This window comes from Euleptes europaea, chromosome 13, assembly GCF_029931775.1.
Source record: "Euleptes europaea isolate rEulEur1 chromosome 13, rEulEur1.hap1, whole genome shotgun sequence".
NCBI classification, from domain to species: Eukaryota; Metazoa; Chordata; class Lepidosauria; order Squamata; family Sphaerodactylidae; genus Euleptes; species Euleptes europaea.
Window position 1 is genome coordinate 61,702,935 of NC_079324.1, and position 21,022 is coordinate 61,723,956.

The 21,022-nt window shown below is 40.9% G+C and overlaps 2 protein-coding genes across 4 annotated transcripts in view; one reads left to right on the plus strand and one right to left on the minus strand.

The window, feature by feature from the left end:
* Positions 1 to 185: 185 nt before the first annotated feature.
* RSRC2 (arginine and serine rich coiled-coil 2) lies at positions 186 to 11,406 on the minus strand. Of its 3 annotated transcripts, none has more exons than XM_056859755.1 (10): positions 11,398 to 11,406; positions 8,268 to 8,424; positions 7,556 to 7,599; positions 5,116 to 5,306; positions 4,413 to 4,556; positions 4,136 to 4,258; positions 2,862 to 2,941; positions 2,218 to 2,450; positions 1,306 to 1,395; positions 187 to 831 (listed from the first exon to the last, which is right to left on the minus strand). In XM_056859755.1, exons 1-10 carry the CDS (start codon positions 11,401 to 11,403, stop codon positions 652 to 654), a joined length of 1,248 nt encoding a protein of 415 aa, XP_056715733.1. In that variant the 5' UTR covers positions 11,404 to 11,406; the 3' UTR covers positions 187 to 651. The 3 variants fall into 3 exon arrangements, with proteins under 3 accessions (XP_056715734.1, XP_056715733.1, XP_056715735.1); XM_056859757.1 differs by lacking the exon at positions 11,398 to 11,406 and adding an exon at positions 6,719 to 6,796 and having other exon boundaries at positions 188 to 831; positions 5,116 to 5,328; positions 8,268 to 8,365; XM_056859756.1 differs by lacking the exon at positions 11,398 to 11,406 and having other exon boundaries at positions 186 to 831; positions 5,116 to 5,328; positions 8,268 to 8,404.
* A 1,895-nt stretch (positions 11,407 to 13,301) lies between these two features.
* The window catches only part of KNTC1 (kinetochore associated 1), a 73,581-nt gene continuing 65,860 nt past the window's right edge, over positions 13,302 to 21,022 (plus strand). The window contains 10 exon segments of the mRNA XM_056859768.1: positions 13,302 to 13,426; positions 14,502 to 14,619; positions 15,432 to 15,547; positions 16,173 to 16,245; positions 16,600 to 16,677; positions 17,106 to 17,140; positions 17,768 to 17,878; positions 18,864 to 18,957; positions 19,730 to 19,782; positions 20,290 to 20,402. Coding sequence (XP_056715746.1) covers positions 13,310 to 13,426; positions 14,502 to 14,619; positions 15,432 to 15,547; positions 16,173 to 16,245; positions 16,600 to 16,677; positions 17,106 to 17,140; positions 17,768 to 17,878; positions 18,864 to 18,957; positions 19,730 to 19,782; positions 20,290 to 20,402 — 908 coding nt within the window. The 5' untranslated portion in view covers positions 13,302 to 13,309.

Genomic DNA, 21,022 nt, shown 5'->3' on the forward strand with positions numbered 1-21,022 from the left:
ACACCCAATATGCTGCTGCCTACTGCAAAGAATGAAATAGGAATATAGATAATGCATAACATTCATGAAAATTTAGTAACTTTTACTGTTTGCTCAAATCTTTCTGTGGTGGAATGAGTTTTTACTGTAGTGTGAAATCTAAAATCAGTTCTACAATATTAAGAACTCAAAGCAATTTAAGCGAACCAGAGAAAGTAACAGTACTATTTGAGAAAAAACATTTTTATTAACCAGGTTTTTGCACTGCATTATGTACTCATTGGCCCAGTCTGCTAAGTAACACCTACACAATGTTTTCATGTTTCAAGAGTTGAAAATAACTGTACAAGGTTAAAGTACAAAAGTACACAAGACAGCGGACACAAAATACCCAGGTATGAGTTTACCCTCCTCACCTGTTCTATTTTGAAAAGCAGAACTAAAATGTTGTCCTTCTGTAGCTCTGTCAAGTATAATGGAAGTGAGTATAACCTGATTACAACATGAAACACCAGTTATCACTGATCTGATATTTACAAAAATTGTAATGTCAATAAATTAAAGTCAATGCAACACCCATGCAAGCTAGAAATGCTAGCTTTTGGTGAACAAGGACCCAATCTTGGAGCAAGAATCTTTTGTCAAAGTCCCAGGCTTCGAGATCATGTTCTTTCAAACAGCATCCATTCCTCGCATTGAAGATGTAAATCCCAATCCCATTCCTCTTTGTGTGTGAGTCTGTGACCTTGCCATTTCATATTGTGCATCTAGGTTTCTGAATACTTCTTCCTGCTGTTTCAAAGTCTTATAACTTTCTTCATCCACTGAACTACTACCAGCTTCCTCCTCACTCTAGAACAAAAAAGATATTTTCAAGGAAAAAAATGATTAACGGATTTGACCCCCCAAAAAGGGATAAAGCCAACAGAACCGCTCAAATGTCTTCATCTACTCCTTCCGCACACACCTTTCACTCAAGAGAACTATCTTCCATGCAAATCAACTGTCCACACTAAGTAAACCCTATCCATCTTAGGGGAGGCTAATACGGAAGAGGTTAGTTGAATTCATTATCAGTATACTTTTGCAGGAAACTTTGGCAAAGAGCCTTGCCACAAGTTCAAAGACAGAATCTCCAGTAGACAACCATAACATATACTTTCCCACAATGCAGGAAGCTTATCTGCATTTAATGAGCTTGCCGTCCTAAAAAACAGGCAATATATTAAAAATGATCCCCTTGTTTCTGGCAATTAAACTGAGGCTTCATAACATTTCAGGGCATTTAGTGACAGCTTAACAAATGATCATAACCAAATCACATACCTTGATACCCATCAGTTTTCTAAATTTGACATTTTGGTCCTTATTTCCAAAGTTCAGTTTCTCCCAGATTTCTGCTGATTGTGATTTATCCTGTAAAAACATAAAGGAACATGATATGCATATGTATGTGGCTTTCAGTCAATTGGAGTTTATAGGTAATGTTTAGTCAATACTAAACATACCGGCATACAGCACGTGGAAAACTCTGCACATATCTTAACAAACCTACTTTCAGATTTTTGCTTTGGTACCAGAAACAATCTGGGGGCAACCCCACTTAATCTCTCTCATTTACTTCATTAAGAAAGAGGTGCAGGTCTTCTGGCCAGAGGGAAGTAATAAGTCCATTTATAACCCATAGTTACTATAAATCAAACATCCTGGAGCTGCTTATAATGAGACTGCTTTAAACAGCAACCAATCAAATGAATAACATATACGCTCTACATTCAGACCAGAAGATCTTTGAAGCTGTGATGAAAACAAAAGCTTTCTGTTGCATTCTCTGAATCGTAGATTTGTAGGGTGCTAGGATACTAACCTTGTAATTGCAGAAACATTACTACCAAATGGCTAAATACTTCAAGAGTACTTTGAAGTCCAATAAAGTGAATCCTAGATTTGTAGGGTGCTAGTATTCTAATCTTGTAATTGCAGAAGAATTACTATCAAATGGCTAAATACTTCAAGAGTACTTTGAAGTCCAATAAAGTGAATCCTACATTTGAAGGGTGCTAGGATACTAATCTTGTAATTGCAGAAGCATTACTACTAAATGGCTAAATACTTCAAGAGTACTTTAAAGTCCAATAAAGTGCCCCATCTTGCAACATGATGTATACATGACACAGAGGTGTGTGCTTACATGAAATCAACTTCCGTGAACAACAGAGAAACTAAGCAAAAAATTACCCCTTCTTTTTTGCCTTGCCACAGCATTTTCCGCTTCTTCTCTTGTTCTGCAAACTTCATTGGATTCACTGCTGCTGGGTTATAATAGCTTGGAACGGCTATTCCTGTCTCTGCCAAGGCCTTTGCCTGCAGGGCTGCCATTTGAGCCGCCATGGCAATCTGAGGAGTGACTTGTGTTCCGGAGGCCAGAAGAGCAGCGACGTTAATGACAGAACTTCCAGTGGCAGCTGCCGCTAGAATAAACATTGACATTTTATACAAGGGAAAGCTTTCAAAATTTTCCCATCTTGATTAGATATGGGGATAAACATAATCCTTAATATTCACAAGAATTAGTACAAGCTAGGCACCTGGCAAGAACTCACTCAGTAGGGAGCTTTCACTAGGTGTCTGATGGTGCAACTATTTTAGGGCCTGACTGAAGGAGTCCTGAAAACAGAACTTAGTTTTTAAAGAAGCAAAGCAGTAAACGCTGTTCTATCAGAAGTCTCAATGAAGAACAAAAAAAAAGATATTTGCTTTTTCTGGAGGTCTCCAGCTCAAAGTTACTATTTGTTTTTGTTATACAGTAATTTTTTTGTTTTTCTGAAGTTGAAATTGTCACAGATTTATAACTATTAAGCTAACAGCCCAAAAAGTATTACCAGCAGCCATTTCCTGTTGCTTCTGTTTTTCAACAAGTTCTTTCTCTCTCTGTTCTTGAAGTTTTTTTGCTCTTTCCAATCTAGAAATAGCAACACAGAGGAAACTAGTCAATAAAAGATTACCTTTTCCCACATTAGTTAAAACCACCACCAACACAGGATGAACAACATGCAATCTCTGAAGTGCTTAACATGCAAAATTTAAAATCTAGATATTAAGATTTTGTTTAAGTGGCTGAAACAGCTTACTGCATTTCATTACTTCAGGTTTTTTTTTTTGGAGGGGGGGAATTGCAATATCCATTAGTCAACATTCATTAAAATGGTAATATTTCTAGCTTTCAAACGTATAGAAAGACAGACTGAAAATCTGGACTCAGTGCATGCTCAGGAACAAAAGGGTTTTACATGGACCTTCTAACGAGTCTCTGTCCCTATTGAAATAGCTGCACTGGTTGCCAATCAAGTTCCACATGAGATTCAAGGTGTTGGTTATTGCCTTTAAAGCTCTACACAGCCTGGGCCCAATATACCTGAAGGACTGCCCCCTCCCATATATTCCCCCAGTTTCTCTGCTCTTTATCAAGGAGATAATTGAGGGTGCGGAGACCCTGTGAAGTCCATCTGTCTTTCACCAGATCTAAAGCATTCTCGGTGGCAGCTCCTCCCTGGTGGAATGCTCTGCCTGGGGAGATCAGTGCCCTGCTGGATTTATCTCAATTCCGCAGGGCCTGCAAAACAGAACTCTTCCAGCAGGCATTCCTCCAGATTCAGGCCACTGGTTTGGTCTGTTACCCTCCATGTTAACTGCTGGCCAATTTGATGCCTCTGACTTAAAGAGCTGAATACTGTAATGTTGGAATAAGTGTTAGCTTTTAATTTATATTGTTGTGATATTTACTGTATTGCAAACTGCCCTGAGCTTTGGACGGGCGGTATAGAAATCTGATAAAAAAATGAATGAAAATGACGGTATTAGATTTATTCTAGAGTTGCTCTGCAGAAACCGCAATCTCTCTCCTGTGCATCCTGCTGTACCTTCAACTTGCTGTATCATATCTACATTAGATCTCTTGCATTATGAGAGCCTCAACAATGAAGTCAAAGATTTAGATGTTTTCTGAAATGGTGCTTCTCCAGTATTACAGGATTAAAATTAGCATCAGGAGCATGGTGACGACTGTCCCCTCAAGGCTAGGATGTTGCAGCACTAGTTAGTCACAAAGTTAGCAAGCAGTTAATTTCTGTATCTTCAGACAAAGAAAATCCTATACCTTCTGGCCAAAGCTTCTTGGGCGTCCATTGCTGTATTTCGTCCCCTAAAGGGTGGAGGGCTAGGAGTTCTGCTGTGACTTCTGCTGAATCTTCTGGGTTTTTCAGGTCTCTTCTTTTTTTCTCTACAAGCAGACATTTTAAAACACATTTTAAAACTGTTTCATAATGGTTTAAATAAATTAACCTTAATCTAACTGCCAGGGTACATTCTCAATTTCAAAAGTGCTGTAGCCACTCTATGATTTTCACTTCTTTACGAAAAGCAGACAAACCTACCTGCTTCTACTTCTAGTTCTGCTCCTGCTCCGACTTCTATGCCTGTGTCTAGATCTTGATCTAGAACGTGATCTTACACGCCGCTTTCTATCTCTGCTTCGAGAACGTGACTTTTTTCTATCACGGCTTCTACTACGGTGACGCCTGAAAACACATTCCAAATTCCTCATAATATTTCCCAGCTTGACAATTCTCTTTTAATTGCAGCAAAATACAATTAAAACATCACATTGTATTTAGGCAATAACAAAAGACTATATATTTTCGTCTTCTCATCAACGAACAGCACATGTTCACCTAAAAATCAAATTAACAGTCTACTGTTACTCTACTAAGTATTTCCAAAACAAGCTGACATCTCAGAATTGATCAAAAAGAAGTTTTGTCCCCTACATCTGGCAAGTGGTTGTTCAAGATTCTGACTGCCCAATTCCAATTAGTAAATGAATCGTTGGTGGGTATCAAACAAGTTACACAAACATCATTAAAAAAAAAATGTCACACTGGCACTTTACTAATGCCCCAACATGGCAAAGAAACAATACAGCAAATAATCAGTATATTTAATTCACTAAATATTTAATTTAATGTGTCCGTATTAATTTCATGCTGAAGTCTATCATTTGCATACAAAACTTCTCAGAATACTTCAGAAAAGTAATAATCAGAAGAATATTTATTCAAAAAGTTCTAAGTAATCTACCTTTCATGAGACTTAGACCTTGAATGACTCCGTCCTCTTGAGGATTTTTTCTCTTTGCGCTTATGCCGATCCTCACCATTTTCGGAGGTATTCAGGCTGTCTCTTCCTTTATCAGAAGAGTGTTCTTTGTCATTATGGTCTTCCGATTTGTGCTTTTTGGACGATTTTTCTTTGGACCCGTGTCTTCTTGCCTGTTTTAAGAAGAAGTTGGTTCTTTCAGGAAAATAGTGCAACAAAGAGAGTTAGTATGGGCATCAGTAGATAAGAATGATATGTTGTGATGCAACATTAGTAACCTTAGGAGCGTGGCCCAGTCAACTGTGATGGCTTTAACACCACCACCCAATGTTGCACATACACACTATCATTCCTCCTCCCTCTGCTATCCTCCCCCTTCAAACCTTTTATGCAACATGGCTAAAGGTTCTCATACCAAGACCAGCTTTACAGAACAGTCCCTCTCAATGACTGGTTACACTATATACAGTGGTAGGAAAATGGCATTGCTTCCCAATACTACGAAGAGGATGCGATGTGACAAGTACTTATTGGTAAGCACATCAGCCGTTATGAAGACAACTTGAAAGTAGCTCTACAGGCCATCCTCTGAGAGGCACTAACAGTCTGTATTTTCAGGACATCTTCAGCTTTGAAGTCTTAAGTAACAGGTAATCAATATGACCAAACTGCATTATTTTAAGCATGCTCTGGTCATATAAAGTTTGGTTTCACCCACGATATTTGGTGAGGACTATCTGCTGGCGTCCCTCTAGACAGTACATTTTATACCCTCAAGACTAAAAAACCCCACACAGAAAGAGTAAATCTGACTGTTTCAACCACTACTTCATGTCTTTCAGGCCCAACTAAACCTAACGAAAAACACATTACATATTTACAATTCATCAACTTGCTGCTGAAGTCGGTTATATCTACAAAGTGTGCATCATCTTCCCATTCTAAGATAAAAATGTGTTAGGATATAAAACAGCCTAGGAGATTATTTCAAGCAGTTTCTAAAAACAGGTCAATTTTGGCTACTTCTTTCCTGTCACTAATACAACCACTGAAGAAAGATGTTTAGAACTCACCATGAAATAAAAACACAACGCCTCTGCTTATTATGTGCCCACTAGCACGAAATGACACCTTAGACAGAGGTGACTTGTGAATTTGATGTTATGGGGCAGGTCTACATATTTGTACACTACCCAATCCTCTTTCATCATTGTAAATTACATCACTATGGTACGAAGCCAATGAGTCATTCAACACCTATTAACATTACAGAAATAAAGGCCCTGGTCAACATTAAAAATGTTGGGCCAAAACTTCAGAACAGTTTCAAGTAACAAATTCTTCCCACTAAATTTAAGATCTAAAACGTACAGGGGTATTTGCTTTAAGTCACTTATACACAGAGAAACCAGTCTTAATATCATTTTAGAAGTGCATCTAATCATAAGATTAAACATCAATAAAATCTGAGTAAACATGGAGCATTCTAAACACATACTTTGTATTAAAAATCACCATTATACCCCATAACCAATTTTAAGTTTCTTTTTTAAGGGAAATATGAGTTTGAATGACTAATAGTTACCTTATCATGAAGTAGGCTTATAATTTTGCTATCTGAGTCTGGAGCGTCTTCAGTTCAGTCTCTTCGCGCATTAGCACGCTGAGTATGATTTATTATAGAAATGTTATCATGTGATCTGAACAATATAGTCAATTTCACAAATACTCTCCTAGTTTTTTTTTTAAACAGAGCTTCCATTGGGAAGGGGAAAGAAGTCCATGCCCCCCCATTAGATTTTTCATTTTTCTAGTTTAACACTAGCTCAGTAGAACTTTACTTCCAACACTGATGACTGTACGAGGGGGTGGGTGGGTTATAACCTCTCCTCAGTTGGTAACTGACTTACCTAGCAACATTATTGCAACCGTCACCTCACCAAACAATGTTATTACTATTGATGCCTCTCATTCCCCTTGGTTTTGCTTTAATGTGATATTTACTTCTAAGAACCCTGTATTTTCCCCTATATTTCACGACCAAGGCGTAGAACTAATTAGGGACTAGGGTCAAGAAGAACAAAAGGAATTTGCACATTCTGAGCTCTGATCATGTAACAGAAGGCACAAGAACTCTGATTAATGGAAGCTCTGTGAGAACCAAATAAACCAATTCTATTTCTCCACAGAAATTTTAATCGTAGGTTGATTCCACAGTTAATTTTAGTGAACTTTTGTCAACTATTACCTTTTTGTCAAAATGATGGCTTCAGTCATGCTTCTCACTCCAAACACATTTTCTTTGAATTTACAAGGGGTTTTTGTACTTACCATTAAGTCAATTACATACGTTTACACATGCTATGACACACGTATAAATATGTCTGATACAATTACCTAAACACTACAAAGTATTAATTACCTCTTTGCTTCTGCTCCGGCTTCTGTATTTTTTCCCGTCATTATCTAAGAAAATAAAATTTTATTAATCATAAAATAAAGCAGCCTGGAAAACTTTATATTTTAAAAACAACACATATTCAACAATTCCCAGACATATCCAATAAACACTGGCTCAGTATTTAAGCAGTCTTAAACTAATAAAATTTTGACTAATTTGTATTTTCATCCTCTACAACATTACTATTTTACCCAACACACATCATGTTAGTATGATAGTTTAAAATATGGAGAAGCTCAATAGTTTTAAAAGGCTTCAGAGTTTAAATCTAACTTGAGTTCTATGATTTCCAGCACCTAATAGAAGAATATGGTAGAAGGAAGATTTTTCAGAGATTTAGATTTTTGAATATAATAAACAGCAAAACTGAAACTTGACAGTAATGGCCCTCACCATCAACACCAATATTGCCCGCAATCACTGAATAAGAAATACAGGACTCAACAATACTTACAAATTAGTACCAGATCTTAAATCTATAAAAAATTAAGCACATTTACTTGGAAGTCTTAATTTCAATGGAATTTACAGTTACCACGGTAAAATCAACAGACCTACACGGAAGAAACTCTGCACAAGATTGTGCTATATAAGTAAACTTTGTACAGATATCCCCAAGTAGACAAAAACATTATCAACCAATTGAATTTTATAACTTTGGAGGCTTCCATACCTGATTTCCGTTTTCTTTCTCTTGAATGTGAACGAGACCTTGAGAAATGATGCTTTGAAGTTCTAGGAGAACTAGACGTATCTGACTGTTCTCTTTTCTTCTCTCTGTCAGGAGATGACTTTTCTGGGGCTGCTGCCTCTCGCTCTGTATCACTAGCCTATTTCAAAATGGAATTAAACGCTTATATAATTCCAGCCTATTTAACTTGTGTTAAATTATATGACTTAAACACCTGTCTTTAAACAATTACTTTTACTTCGATGGTACCTATTCAGTTAAGTTTATTGAGAGCTGCTGCATTCTAGTTACTGATTAGATACACAAAAGACAACCCTCTAAGACACAGAAAAGAACACTGGTACAAGAATGCACTAGAGGAAGTGAGAAATCAAAACACAGTGGAAGTTCATAATGTTTATAACAAGACAAATATTATGATGGGTAGTTAGCAAACACCGGTTTCAAAAACTACTTTTTCAGAAAGCTTGCCTAACACTGCCTATAATCTTTTGTTGTATGCCCCCGTGTGTCCAAAAGAGCTTCAGTCTGTGCAAATTCCTGTGGCTGAGAACATCATAATGGGCTTAAACACCAGCCAAAGTTTGCTAGCTACCCATCATAATATTTGTATTTGTTTTGTTATAAGTTACAAACTTGCACTTTGTTTTGATTTCTCATTCCATCTATTACATTCTTGTATTTTTGTTCTTTCCTGTATTCTAGTTACTGACAATTTAATCATCCGAAGCATTGTGGTACTAGATTTTTCAAAAACCAACAAATATCCAAAACCTAGCTCATACAACTGTGCTCAAGCTGAGTATTACAGTTATATGATTAAATCCTATTAAAATGTTAGTCTACAGCATATTAAATTAACCAATTTCCAACATTCTGACATGACAGGGCTTGCAGAACTATCCCCCTTGCATGCTCATCCTAGCACCTGACAGATGAGAGAAGATGACTTGCATCTAATGCACTTCCAATTAAATTCCAAAGGCGAAATTCCTCTGAAGTGACAGCTCTGAACCCTTACCTAATTCAGGAAACATAGGAGAGACAGCCTGCAAGTTTGTTTTTTTACTAAACAGCAACTTTTCCTTATCTCAGAAAAAAATAAATCTTTTGACTTAAAAAGCAACAAAAAACTTGATCAGACTGATCAGTCCTTGGCCTACTACATTTTCTGTAGGCTCCCTCCACTCCCACACCTGGTGGGTCTGATCTATTTTTACTACCAAAGACACAAGTTAATACAATGATCCTTGTGACACTCATGTTTTAGTTAACTATCCTACAACTCAAGTACACTATGCACTTTCCAAGAGGAACCCTATTTTTAAACACATTTTATTTTAAAGTGTCAACGAAGTACCAGCTATTGAGGGGGGAATCCCCATCTTCCTGTGACAGCCCCTCCCCCTCTGAATCTATTTTATTAGAATTCTTCAAAAACCAGATTGCTTCCATGTCTGTGCAGCCAGGTCATACGCCTCTTTCATGTCACCATGGAAATCGAAACAAAGGCAAAATTCTTGCCAGATTTGGCATAGTATCATTTTATTTTACTTCTAACCTTTCAACACCTAGACACAGAAAAAGTGAAGGGCTTTCAATTTACCAAATAAAAGCCTCTTGATTAGCATGTCTTCTAGTTGAACAATCCACAATTTAGACATCTAGAATTAGAAGTGACTAAGGGTGGGGGAATGGCAATTTTTTGAATATCTTCTACTTTAGTATTTTAATATCAGCTTTTAATTAGTGAACAGGATACTCTAAGGATCTGCCTTTTAAAAAATTGTTAGATTACATTACCGTGCAAGATCAGCAAAGAATATCATTTCAGTTTCAACTAAAAGGTAATGGTGTGTGAAAAAAACCAGAAACACTGGAGGAGGGGCTTTCCCCATCATGTTCTTTCTTTCGAGGGAGGACTTTTCAATTTTTCAAAAGAAAAACTGGAAAAACTGAGGGAGCGCTGAAAAAACAATCCTATGAAATGAATGGGCTTAGCTGGAGTAACTCTCTTTAAGAATACACTGTGTGTGTGTGTGTGTGTGTATATATATATATATTTATATATATATATATACACACACACACACAACACACACACGCGCACACACATATATATATATATATATATATACACACACACACACATATATATTTCTATATATATATCTTTTCTTTTCTTTTAATTTTATTCCCCTGCCCCTTTTTCCTTCTGTATCCCATTTTCTATTAAAAACCAATAAAAATATTTATTAAAAAAAAGAGAAAAGAATGCATTGTAAATCTCCCAACCGTTAACTACACCCATGACGTATTTATTAAATAGAAGTCAGGTTTGCTAAATGAGGCGATCCGAGTATATCTGGGATTTGGGAACGGTCTCGATCCAAGGCTTTCTGTCAATCGTACGAGTTTCCTGAGCAACTTATACTGAAAACTTTAACTCTGCTCGCGCGCCGTTTCCCATCGCCCTTGCATGCAAAAAATGTTTCCAGGACGAAGCCACGAAAGTGCCTTTTGCATGCGAAATCGTTTCTACCCACGATGGGGTGGCTTTCGGCGGGCAACGCTGCTCTCTAAGCCTCAGGCCCGTCCCACCCCGTCATCTTCAACGGCACCACTACTACCGCCCCACCTCACAGGGCTGTTGTTACGGTCACCAAACCGGTTAAAACAGGCGCGAGCGAATGGGGTGGGGAGGGGGGAGAAACCCAATGTCGCTACTCGCTCAAACCTTTCTTCAATAAAAAAGAAAAGCAAGTAGCATCGCAGCACAGCTACGCTTTCAAAACAAAAAAACCCCTGCGGGCATCCCATAATAGTCCAGATCACCCCCTGCCCCAAAGGACAAGAACGCGAGAAGGGTTTGCGCGTGTGGAAGAAGAGGAGAAACTTCGAGAAAGGAGCCGCTTTCTCCCCCCTCGGCCCGCCAGGCCCATCATGGCGGCTGCGCTGAGGGGAGGAGAAGAGAAGGGGGGAGGAGACGGGCGCCATCTTGTCTCCTCCGCCCGGCTCGCCCCTCAGACCTCGCCCGGGAAAAGGAAAAAAGAAAACACACACCCCCCACATCTATTCCGGCTCCCCCCCCCCCAATGAAGGCCTCGCTCACCGCCATGTCGCGGCGACCCCTCCTCACAAGGGCGCTCGTCCGGCCTTTCCCCCCGCCGAGCGGCTCTCGACGCTCGCCCAGCCTCCACCGACTGAGGCGACCGAGCGGCCCCGCCCACTCCTCAGGATCCCCGGATGTCACGGGCGGGGGGGGCGGGGGGAGGAGGAGGGAAGCGCTGCCCCCGCGCCGCCTTTGAGCCAAGGCGGGAGCGCGTCGCTCGGAAGCAGCGCGAGGGGGGCGGAGTTGCCGCCAAAACCGACACTCGCCTGAGGCGGCGGCGGCGGCGGCTTTTCCTTTCTTGCCGGCCCAACCTTTGTGGGGAGGAGGGAAGGGGCCTGGAAACGGTGCGTGTCGAGGGTGGGGGTCTCCCAAAGCTTTTTTGGTAGGCGGGAATTCAACGGGTGTAGTGGTTAAGAGCGGTGGACGCCGGTCTGGAGAACCGGCCTTGACTCCCCCACTCCTCCACAGGAGCGGCGGAGGCGAATCTGGAGAACCGGGCTGGCTTCCCCACTCCTCCACACGAAGTAGGGCTGCCTTCATCACCGGCCGGAGGTTTTTTGGGACGGAGCCTGAGGGGGGCGGGGTTTGGGAGGGGAGAGTGCCATAGAGTCCAATGGCCAAAGTGGCCATTTTCTCCAGGTGAACTTACCTGTAGCAGGAGATCTCCAGCTAGTACCTGGAGGTTGCACGTGGCTCAAAAAATGATAATAAAGTACGATAATATCAAAAACAAGAATATCTTGGTGTAAGAACTATATTCATATAATTCTTACACCAAGATATTCTTGTTTTTGGTATTATCGTACTTTATACAGTTGCTCATATTTTCAGCATAGGTTCCTTATTCTCTACAGTTCCTGGAGGTTGGCGACCCTACACACGAAGCCAGCTGGGTGACCTTGGGCTAGTCACAGCTCTCCTAGAGCGCTCTCAGCCCCACCTACCTCCCAGGGTGTCTGTTGTGGGGTGGGAAGGGGAGGTGATTGTAAGCCGGTTTGAGTCTCCCTTAAGTGGTAGAGAAAGTCGGCATAGAAAAATCAACTCTTCTTCTTCTTCTGTATTGCAAATTCCAGAAACGGTATAAGCCAGAGGTGTCAAACTCATTTGTTACAAGGGCCAGATATGACATAAATGTCACTTGGTCGGGCCACGCCATGTGAACCATAGAATTTCATGCCAGGTACCGTTCTGGCAAAAGCTGTAAATAAATTATTCAATATGCCAAGTACCGGGGATACAAACTTTATAGAAGACACAGGCAAACCCAATTAATGATATTATTTTCTATTTTATTTTTACTTAAAATACAAATGTGCTTAAAGCAATAACACTCTTACAATATTTTCTTTTATTTAATCGGGTGCTGGTTGCTGCCCCAGCTTGGAAGCTTGCCATGGACCCGCCAGCCCAGATTGAGATGGGGGGGCTGCCTTGGCTGGCTCGTGGGCTGAATAAGAGCTCTCAAAGGGTGGGATCTGGCCTCTGGGCCTTATGTTTGACGCCTCTGGTATAAGCTGTTTTTCCAGAGAACTTGTTTGAGGTGTCTCTCATGGCACTGAAAAATACTGTGTTTGGTAAGGGTGAGTCTGGCCCTTCAGGGAACTTGTCAAGGGCTGGTTTATTCCGTTATTAATTGCATCGCCCCTCTCAGGAAAAAAAATGCTTGCTGGATACTTGTTTGTCAAACTTTTGCCACTCAGGTGGCAAACTCTGGAAATGTGGCATAGCTGTTTGTTTGCTTGCTGCCTTTCTACCTTCTAGGAAGGTGGCTTGCAATTTATGTAATTATAAAATGCATAAAACATGTTTTGCTGCATTGTAAAGGCTCAAGGGCTTTTGCTGCCCTGCCCTTTTTATTTTCTGCTTTTGGGTTCCCCCCCCCCCCCCAGAATAGCATACAGACTTTGAGAAGATGTGGGATGACATTGAGCTTTTCGATAATACGGAAACGCTGAACGTAGGCGTGCAAGAATATGGAAGTGCCTTCTATCAAGTCAACACACTGGTTAAAATCTCATCCTCAGAAAAGGTAGAATTTTCTGTTGGTGATCTTGATCCATGAATGAAGACTGCACTGTCAAACAGAATTATGTAACTGCTATCATGACAGTTCCCTGCAGCTAAACTAGAAGTTCTGTGGCATCTTAAAGATTAGCTTATTGTGGCGGACACTTTGGTTAGCATGAAAGCTTGTACTACAATATGTTTGTTAAAGGTGGGTCTTTGTTTTCAGTGATGCCACAGGAAAATACTCAAGTTTAACATAGGCCTGTTAATGGGATTGCATTTGAAGTTCTGCTAAGATGCTGTGAATTTGTGCTTGATTGTAGCACTCTGACCCACAATGATCTGTATCAAATGATTGCTTTGAGAAGGGGGTGAAGTGGCAGCAGGACAAAGCCCCCTGTCTTATGCGTGGAAAGAAGGCGGTTAAGGGGAGACATGATAGAGGTCTATAAAATTATGCATGGTTTGGAGAGAGTGGACAGGGAGAAGCTTTCCTCCCTCTCATAATACTACAACATGGGGGTCATCTGCTGAAGCAGGAGGGTGAGAGATTCAAAACTGATAAAAGGAAATATTTCTTTACACAACACATAGTTAAATTGTGGAACTCCCTGCCCCAGGATGTGGTGACGGCTGCCAACTTGGGAGGCTTTAAGAGGGGAGTGGACATCTTCAGGGAGGAGAGGGGTATTCATGGCTACTAGTCAAAATGGATACTAGTCATGATGCATACCTATTCGCTCCAGGATCAGAGGAGCATACAGAATATATTGGGTGCTGTGAAACACAGGCAGGATGGTGCTGCTGCAATTTTCTTGTTTGTGGGCTTCCTAGAGGCACCTGGTTGGCCACTGTGTGAACAGACTGCTGGACTTGATGGGCCTTCGTCTGATCCAGCATGACCTTTCTTATGTTCTTACATCCCCAAATGACTAGATACCCAGTTTCAATCCCACATGCTGCTTATCAGCTTCTTCCTTTTGCTTGGGGGATTAGATATCTGGGGGAGGGACAGATGTCACCACTAGGTGTGCCAGATATGGGCTAAATGCCAAGACAGAGTTTATACTTTCAAGTTCTTTTTTTGTGTTTCTCAGGTCTTGTCTAATCCCAAATTACAAGCCTCTAACTTGAGCGATGGTGTCGTTTTGGTAGCTGACACGTCAGTGGTGATGCTTAATGCTTGCCACTCTCCTTGGCTGTTGGATCAGTTTGGTGAGCTTACAGACTTCTGAAGAGTAGAAGCCATGGAATGAATGAATAATCTTCAGGGTTTTTCTGTTAAAATATGGATTTACAACATTCAGTACAATAAACCTCAATCTCTCAGATTTCTTTATGTGCTGTGTTTGTGGAATTCCTGAGCCTGGGAAATTCTTCCTTTTTCTTCCCTCTTCTCCAAATTTCTTTCATACTGGAGATCAGCCTGGCATTCCTAAGCCTGCAACAAATTGTTAGTTCAGGGCCATGGGCTTTGTTATTGATGCCAATGCATTACAGATAATATGAAACACTTTTGCTGTTTTTCTGTCCTGTTGTTAATAAAATAACAAATATCGAGTGAACGTTTGCTTAAAATTTGTATCGTTCAATGGCTCAAAGCAGTGCTAGCAACCTGTTTTGTTTATACCTGTGTGTTGCTACCCAAGAAGCTGCAAGTCCCACCTTATCTTGAGGAGTGGCTGCTTTGCTAGATATCAACATGTACAGTCTTTCTATCCATACATTAAATAGTCAATAGTGCCCTGGTTGAACCAAACTGGGCTATTGATTGATATGCTGGTAGAGACTTGGGGCACTTTCACACATGCTGAATAATGCACTTTCAATCCACTTTAATGATCGTTTGCAAGTGGATTTTGCAGTTTCACACAGTAAAATCCAGCTGCGAAGTGCATTGAAAGTGGATTGAAAGTGCATTATTCAGCATGTGTAAAAGCGCCCATAACGTGTTAACTTAAATTGCAAAAGTCTTTATGGCATCGCTGGACCATAGGATCTGAATGCTTAATTTTTTAACCTTTCAGAAACTGAAGTTGATATTGTCGGCTTGTGCCAAGAAGGGCGCTTTCTGGTTGTTGGTGAGAGAAGTGGCAACTTGCATCTTATTCACGTGCCATTGAAGCAAACCCTGTTAACTCGTGTACGTAACTCATTCCTTGCTAGTTTCTGTACGTCTTGGGTTCTTTCAGCTTCTGAAAGAGCTGCCTCCAACTAAGTTGTGTCACAACACCGCAGTACAGCCAAGCCAGTTGAATCAGTGGCTCAGATCTGAGAGTCTGGTTAGGCTGTGTTACCTAAAGTACGTTTTACTGAGAAAGAGCCAGTGAAGAGTGTGGCACTTGGATCTGGGAGACCAGGGAGACTCAAGTTTGAATTCCTGCTCTGGGTGGGTGATTTTGACACATTTTCTCTCAGCTAACCTACCTCACAGTGTTGTTCTAATAATAAAATAGAGGAGGGAATGATGCTGTAAACTACTTTGGGTCCACACTGGGGAGAAAAGAGGGGTATAAGTATCCAAACGAACAGATGCTGAACCTGGGGCTTGTGTATCAGTTTTCTGCCACTGAGCTTTAAGTATGGGCATCTGGGTAATGATCTACTGTTGATGCATTTACTGTTGACAAATTCTTAGGCTACTATAGAAGTTAATGTAACTTTCCATAAAACCACACTTTGGGTAGACTTAAGTTAATGTGTGACATCTGGTAGAATTTGCATTGTTTTCAGAAACTGTATTTTGTCTCTTTGAACTTGTGTGTTAGATGCTGGTTCAGATGTCTTCAAATGACAGGACTTACCTGAATCTCAATCTAGAAAAAGATCACGCTGATGCAGGTAAGTTTCCTAAGTAACAAATCAATATTCCTACATTTTTAAAAAATTCTTGCAACCTAAGGTTTATCTCATTGGAGAATTTTAACAACTTGAAATTTTGCATGGTGGGGAAACTATACATCTTTTTGCTTTCCTGCTTTTCTCTCTGTGAATCTTAATCTCATTTCAGCCTGTGCACTCATGGTCATTCTTTTTGTAACTTGTAATACGTGCTCAAGGACAAGAGTAAGCTGGGTTATGCTTTTCAAAATCATGTTTCTCTCACTTGATGAAGCTCAGCCTTGTCAGCCCTTTACATGCACACCTCTGTTACAAAGCTTTCCTGAAATTTGCCTTGTCTTGGTTTTCTTATAGGTACCTATCATGCATTTATTCTTACCAAAAATGGAGTCTTCTGTATTATGCATCTCCCCCTTGGCAAAACTCAGGAAGGTAAGAAAACCATTTAGTCATATTGAGTCTTAACAAGGCTGCTTGTAGTATGCTATATTCTGGGTTGTAGAACTTGACTCAGTGGACTTTGGCCCTTTCTGTTCTAATTCAATGATGTGCGGTTGCATTTGTTTTAATTTTTATTCCAGTTTTACCATATTAGCCCGTACTCTTCTTTATTACATTCCCAATGAGGCAGCTTTGGGGAAATTGTGTGTATTGCCAATTGTTCTAAATAGCAGTCTTACTGCTATAAGTACGTTGAAATAGAGAAGCAAGATTACACCAGTGAAAACCTTCCCTAAAATATATTTCAAAAGGATATGTTAATAATAAAGAATTATATTTTAAGCTGTTTTGATGCTGTTATTTCAGCTGTTCAGCGCAAACTGCTTTTCACAGGTTATTCCTTTTTTTCCCTTATATAGCAATTGATACCCTGGACCTCAGTACAGCAAAAAAGGTAACTAGGAGCATTTACTGATCTAATCTCTGACAAACTGGTATCGAAATACTTGGCTAATAACCCAGACTGGTTCCGTAGACAATTGGGACTGGTAGGGATATGGTTGACAATAGTGCTTTTAAGGAAAAGTTGCTAGGAAAAGTTGAAGGCAGCAGGAAAAGAGGAAGACCCAGCATGAGATGGATTGACTTGCTGAAGCCACAGCCCTCTGTTTGCAAGACTTGAGCAAGGCTGTTAAGGATAGGAAGTTTTGAGGACATTGATCCATAGGTCGCCATGAGTCAGAAGCGACTTGAGGGCACTTCTCACACACACATACAGTGCTTTTAAGCACTAATGACTGGGCCACAACGTTCTCTGAAACTAGGGCAGGAAGTGAGTTTCATTTTCCTGCTACAATCTACTCTTGATTGCATATCTTCCATTGGTTGGTGAGCACATGGGATTCTTATTCTGTAGCAAATATCAAGAAATAAATGTTGGCTTGCATCAGGCTGCTTTATTGGATAGTTTTCCTTTATAATTTTAAGTTTTCTCGTGAAGTACTCTGCAAATTTTTTAATTTGGTCTTAAGAAATTGTGTAGTTCTAAAAAATCTGCAAGGATTATTTACCTTTCTTCCAGCTACAAGAGCAGGTGGAAACGTGTTTTATTTCTACGGAAGAGTATCATACTGCTGGTTGTCTGACTTCTGTGACTAGATGCATGGCAAACAAGATTGCTTTGATGATTGGGGTAAGTAGCTATCTTGCAGTTTTTAAATTCTTATTAAATTCTTAAATTCTTTAAATGCTAGTAGCTGTAATCATTCTGTGGTCTAATTTACAGCAAGTGGAATGTCTTGAGAAATATGCATATTACTTGGCTTCCGCCACATCCTCAATCCCATCCCTGTGCCAAACCTCCAACTTGCTCTGTGCTGAATGTCTGTATATGAAGATCTACACAAAGGAATCTTTCACTGTGTGTGCACTCATCCTGTAACTAGATGTTCTGGTAGATGGGGGCTGCCATCAAAATAGCCCTGTGTCTCCCCCTCCTCCTCTTCTTGGTCCCCTTGTAGTTGTAGCGATAAAATTGTGCAAGATGGTTGTCCCTCCGCTTTATAGTCTACAGCTTGTGCAGGTGGGAAATTTGCAGCATGGCAATGTCACACACTGACTATCCCTAGATGTTACTGACAGGAATGAGACCTTGAGCTGCTATTTGTTTTGTTTACTGGGGCCTTTCGCCCCATAGGAAACAGCGAGGCTGCGCCTGCTAAGAAGCTTTTGATAAGCTAAGAAGCAGGCGCAGCACCACCGTTCCCTGCTCCGGCGGCGAGAACTGAAACAGGCTAGGAAGCCGCCTACCTGGCAGCTCTTCCCCCCAGAATGCCCCCCTGCGCCGTCGCGGCCTCTCCGTGGTGCAGGCCACAGCGTAGAGAGGCTGCGCCGACGAAGAGGGGAGGCGCGGTCCCAAGGCTCTCTGCCGCTGGCGGGACTGGCCTCTCCGCCAGCATAAGTGCATTTAAACACGCGATTACACGCACTTACCCTGGCGGCGATGTTACGCCGCCTCCTAAGAAGTTTCGGCCCGATTTTCAGGAATGGGCTGTCAGAACCTGAAATGTTGTAGCTATAGGATATTACACTGATTTTAATGGAAATGAAGATGATTTGAAGACATTTGTTATGAAACAGATATGTCAGTTTTGGTTATAAATATTTTGTTTCAAAAGGGTTTAGGTGACTGCGTGATATCCATGTGGGAGGCTGATCCTAATAAAAAACTAATATCTCTTCAAAATGTTCTTGATTCAAGCATGATCAAAGGTAAGTTCGTTGACATATGCTTCTTGCATCATTCTTTTCCCCCATGATGTAAGTCTTCGATGCATTTGGACTTGGGGTTGGACCTAAATCACAACTGCAGCAAAGCTGTCACCTGGAGTCCAGTTGGAGTAGCAGTGGCATCAAGGTGGAGAGCTCATGGATGGGGAAGGGCGTGCGGGCTGCGTGGAAGGCAGAGGGAACCGTCGGCAGCTCTGCTAGTGCCTCCGTGCAAGACGTCTGGCTGTGGAATCTTTATCAGACGCTGCCCACCATTTCCAAGCTCTTCCCTTATGCCTCTGTAACCCTGATGGTTATTTACAAACCTGCCTTAGGGATATGCTTAACTTTATCATACAGCTTATCTGATCTTTCTCCATCAAAACCATGATAAAGTGCTTCACAGCTGGACTTTTCTTTGGCAGGGTTGGCTGTGTGGAGGCAAGCAGGGGGATGGGCAGTTGGCAAGGAACTCATGTTTGAGCAATAAGATGCTTGGTTTGTAGAACCAACCCAGAGTCAGGACCTTTATAAAACCAGGCAGCGACTTGATTGGTCTCATCAGTCACTTGATCACTACTGAGTTGGTAGCTACAGCACTACCCTCTAGCCATCTGCAAGCCGGCAGCCATTTCCACCGGCAAGCTACCACGTTGGCATACAGGAAGGTGTCTAGGACTTGCTGCTTGTATTCCTGATGCCGTACGCTTTGTCACTTCAACTGTTTTTTTTTCCTAGGGGTAAAACTGACTAATGCGTGTGTTTGTTTTTGCAGCTGTAAAACAGCTTCAGGTTGTAGATAGTTTGTTGTACACCTTGGATGATGAGGCAAGTACATTTTTATTAGCTGGTTTCGTAATGGTTTCTTTATAACATCAGGTTTTATAATTTCAGTATCTTTCAAATGTAATGGGGAGAAAGTCATCGTAGAGAACTCTAATATAAAGCAGTGTTTACTGTATCTAGCAAGATTCATGGGCATCTGTAGCTTAATGGGCTTTCGTATAATTAAGTGTCTTGGTCTTAACAGAGTAACGTCCAGCCATGCGTCAAGAGCATTTGGTAATGATAATGGCATCTTTTGACCAGAAAACTATCTTTGCTGTGATGGCTTGTAAATGGCCATTTCATCTGAATACTTGTTCAAAAGGCCAGTTTCAAATTATGAATTTCTAAATTTATCTGATTACCTCTACCAATTTGTTACCTAATAGTATTCTGAAGCATGAAAGATTTAAGTGAAATGAACTCAGTTTGTAATGTGTGGAACAATCAGAAGAAATAGGACTCCTTCATGTATAAATTTGCGTCAGATATTGTTTTCTTCTCTTACAGAATGTCTTAAGCACGTGGGATGTTTACTCGTTTACTATGATTTGGGATTGGCCTTCACTTCACATAGAAGAATTTCTTCTAATGTAAGAATCAGATTGTTCATCAATAGCAGGGTAGCCTATGGATAACCAGAGCATAACTTCCGCAGTGAGAGCCAGCGTGGTGTAGTGGTTAAGAGCAGAAAATTATAATCTGGAGAACTGGGTTCGATTCCCCACTCCTCCACATGAAACCTGCTGGGTGACCTTGGGCCAGTCACAGTTCTCTCAGAACTCTCTCAGCTCACATGGGGGCAGGCAATGGCAAACTACCTCCGAACGTCTCTTGCCTTGAAAGCTCTACAGGGTCGCCATAAGTCAGCTGTTACTTGACAACACACACATATAACTTCCGCAGCAGCGTTTGTTCTCTTCTACTCAGAGTTGTTTCAGAGGACTGGCACAAGGAGGCCTTGGCCTTAGCGCCCTGCTTGTAGGCCTTCTGGAGGCATCTGGTTGGCCACTGGGAAACAAGATGCAGGACTAGATGAACCTTGGTCTTACCTGACGTGGCAGCTTTTCTGTTACTCCCTTTCCAAGGTCTAATATCTCCCCACACTTTCTTAAAAGTGTATATGCAGAAACATAAGCACTTTTGAATTCAAATGAAATTTAATTCCACACACGTGGATTGGCCATTATGGCTAATAGGAAAGTCCTAGTGGACTTTTCTGACACCCCACCCCCTTGGAACT

Coding starts and splice junctions, on each gene's coding strand:
- RSRC2 (XM_056859755.1), bottom strand. Junction 7,600..8,267: donor AGAAAGAAAACGGAAATCAG/GTATGGAAGCCT, acceptor TTATTTTCTTAG/ATAATGACGGGAAAAAATAC. Junction 5,307..7,555: donor GCCGGAGCAGAAGCAAAGAG/GTAATTAATACT, acceptor TTCTTAAAACAG/GCAAGAAGACACGGGTCCAA.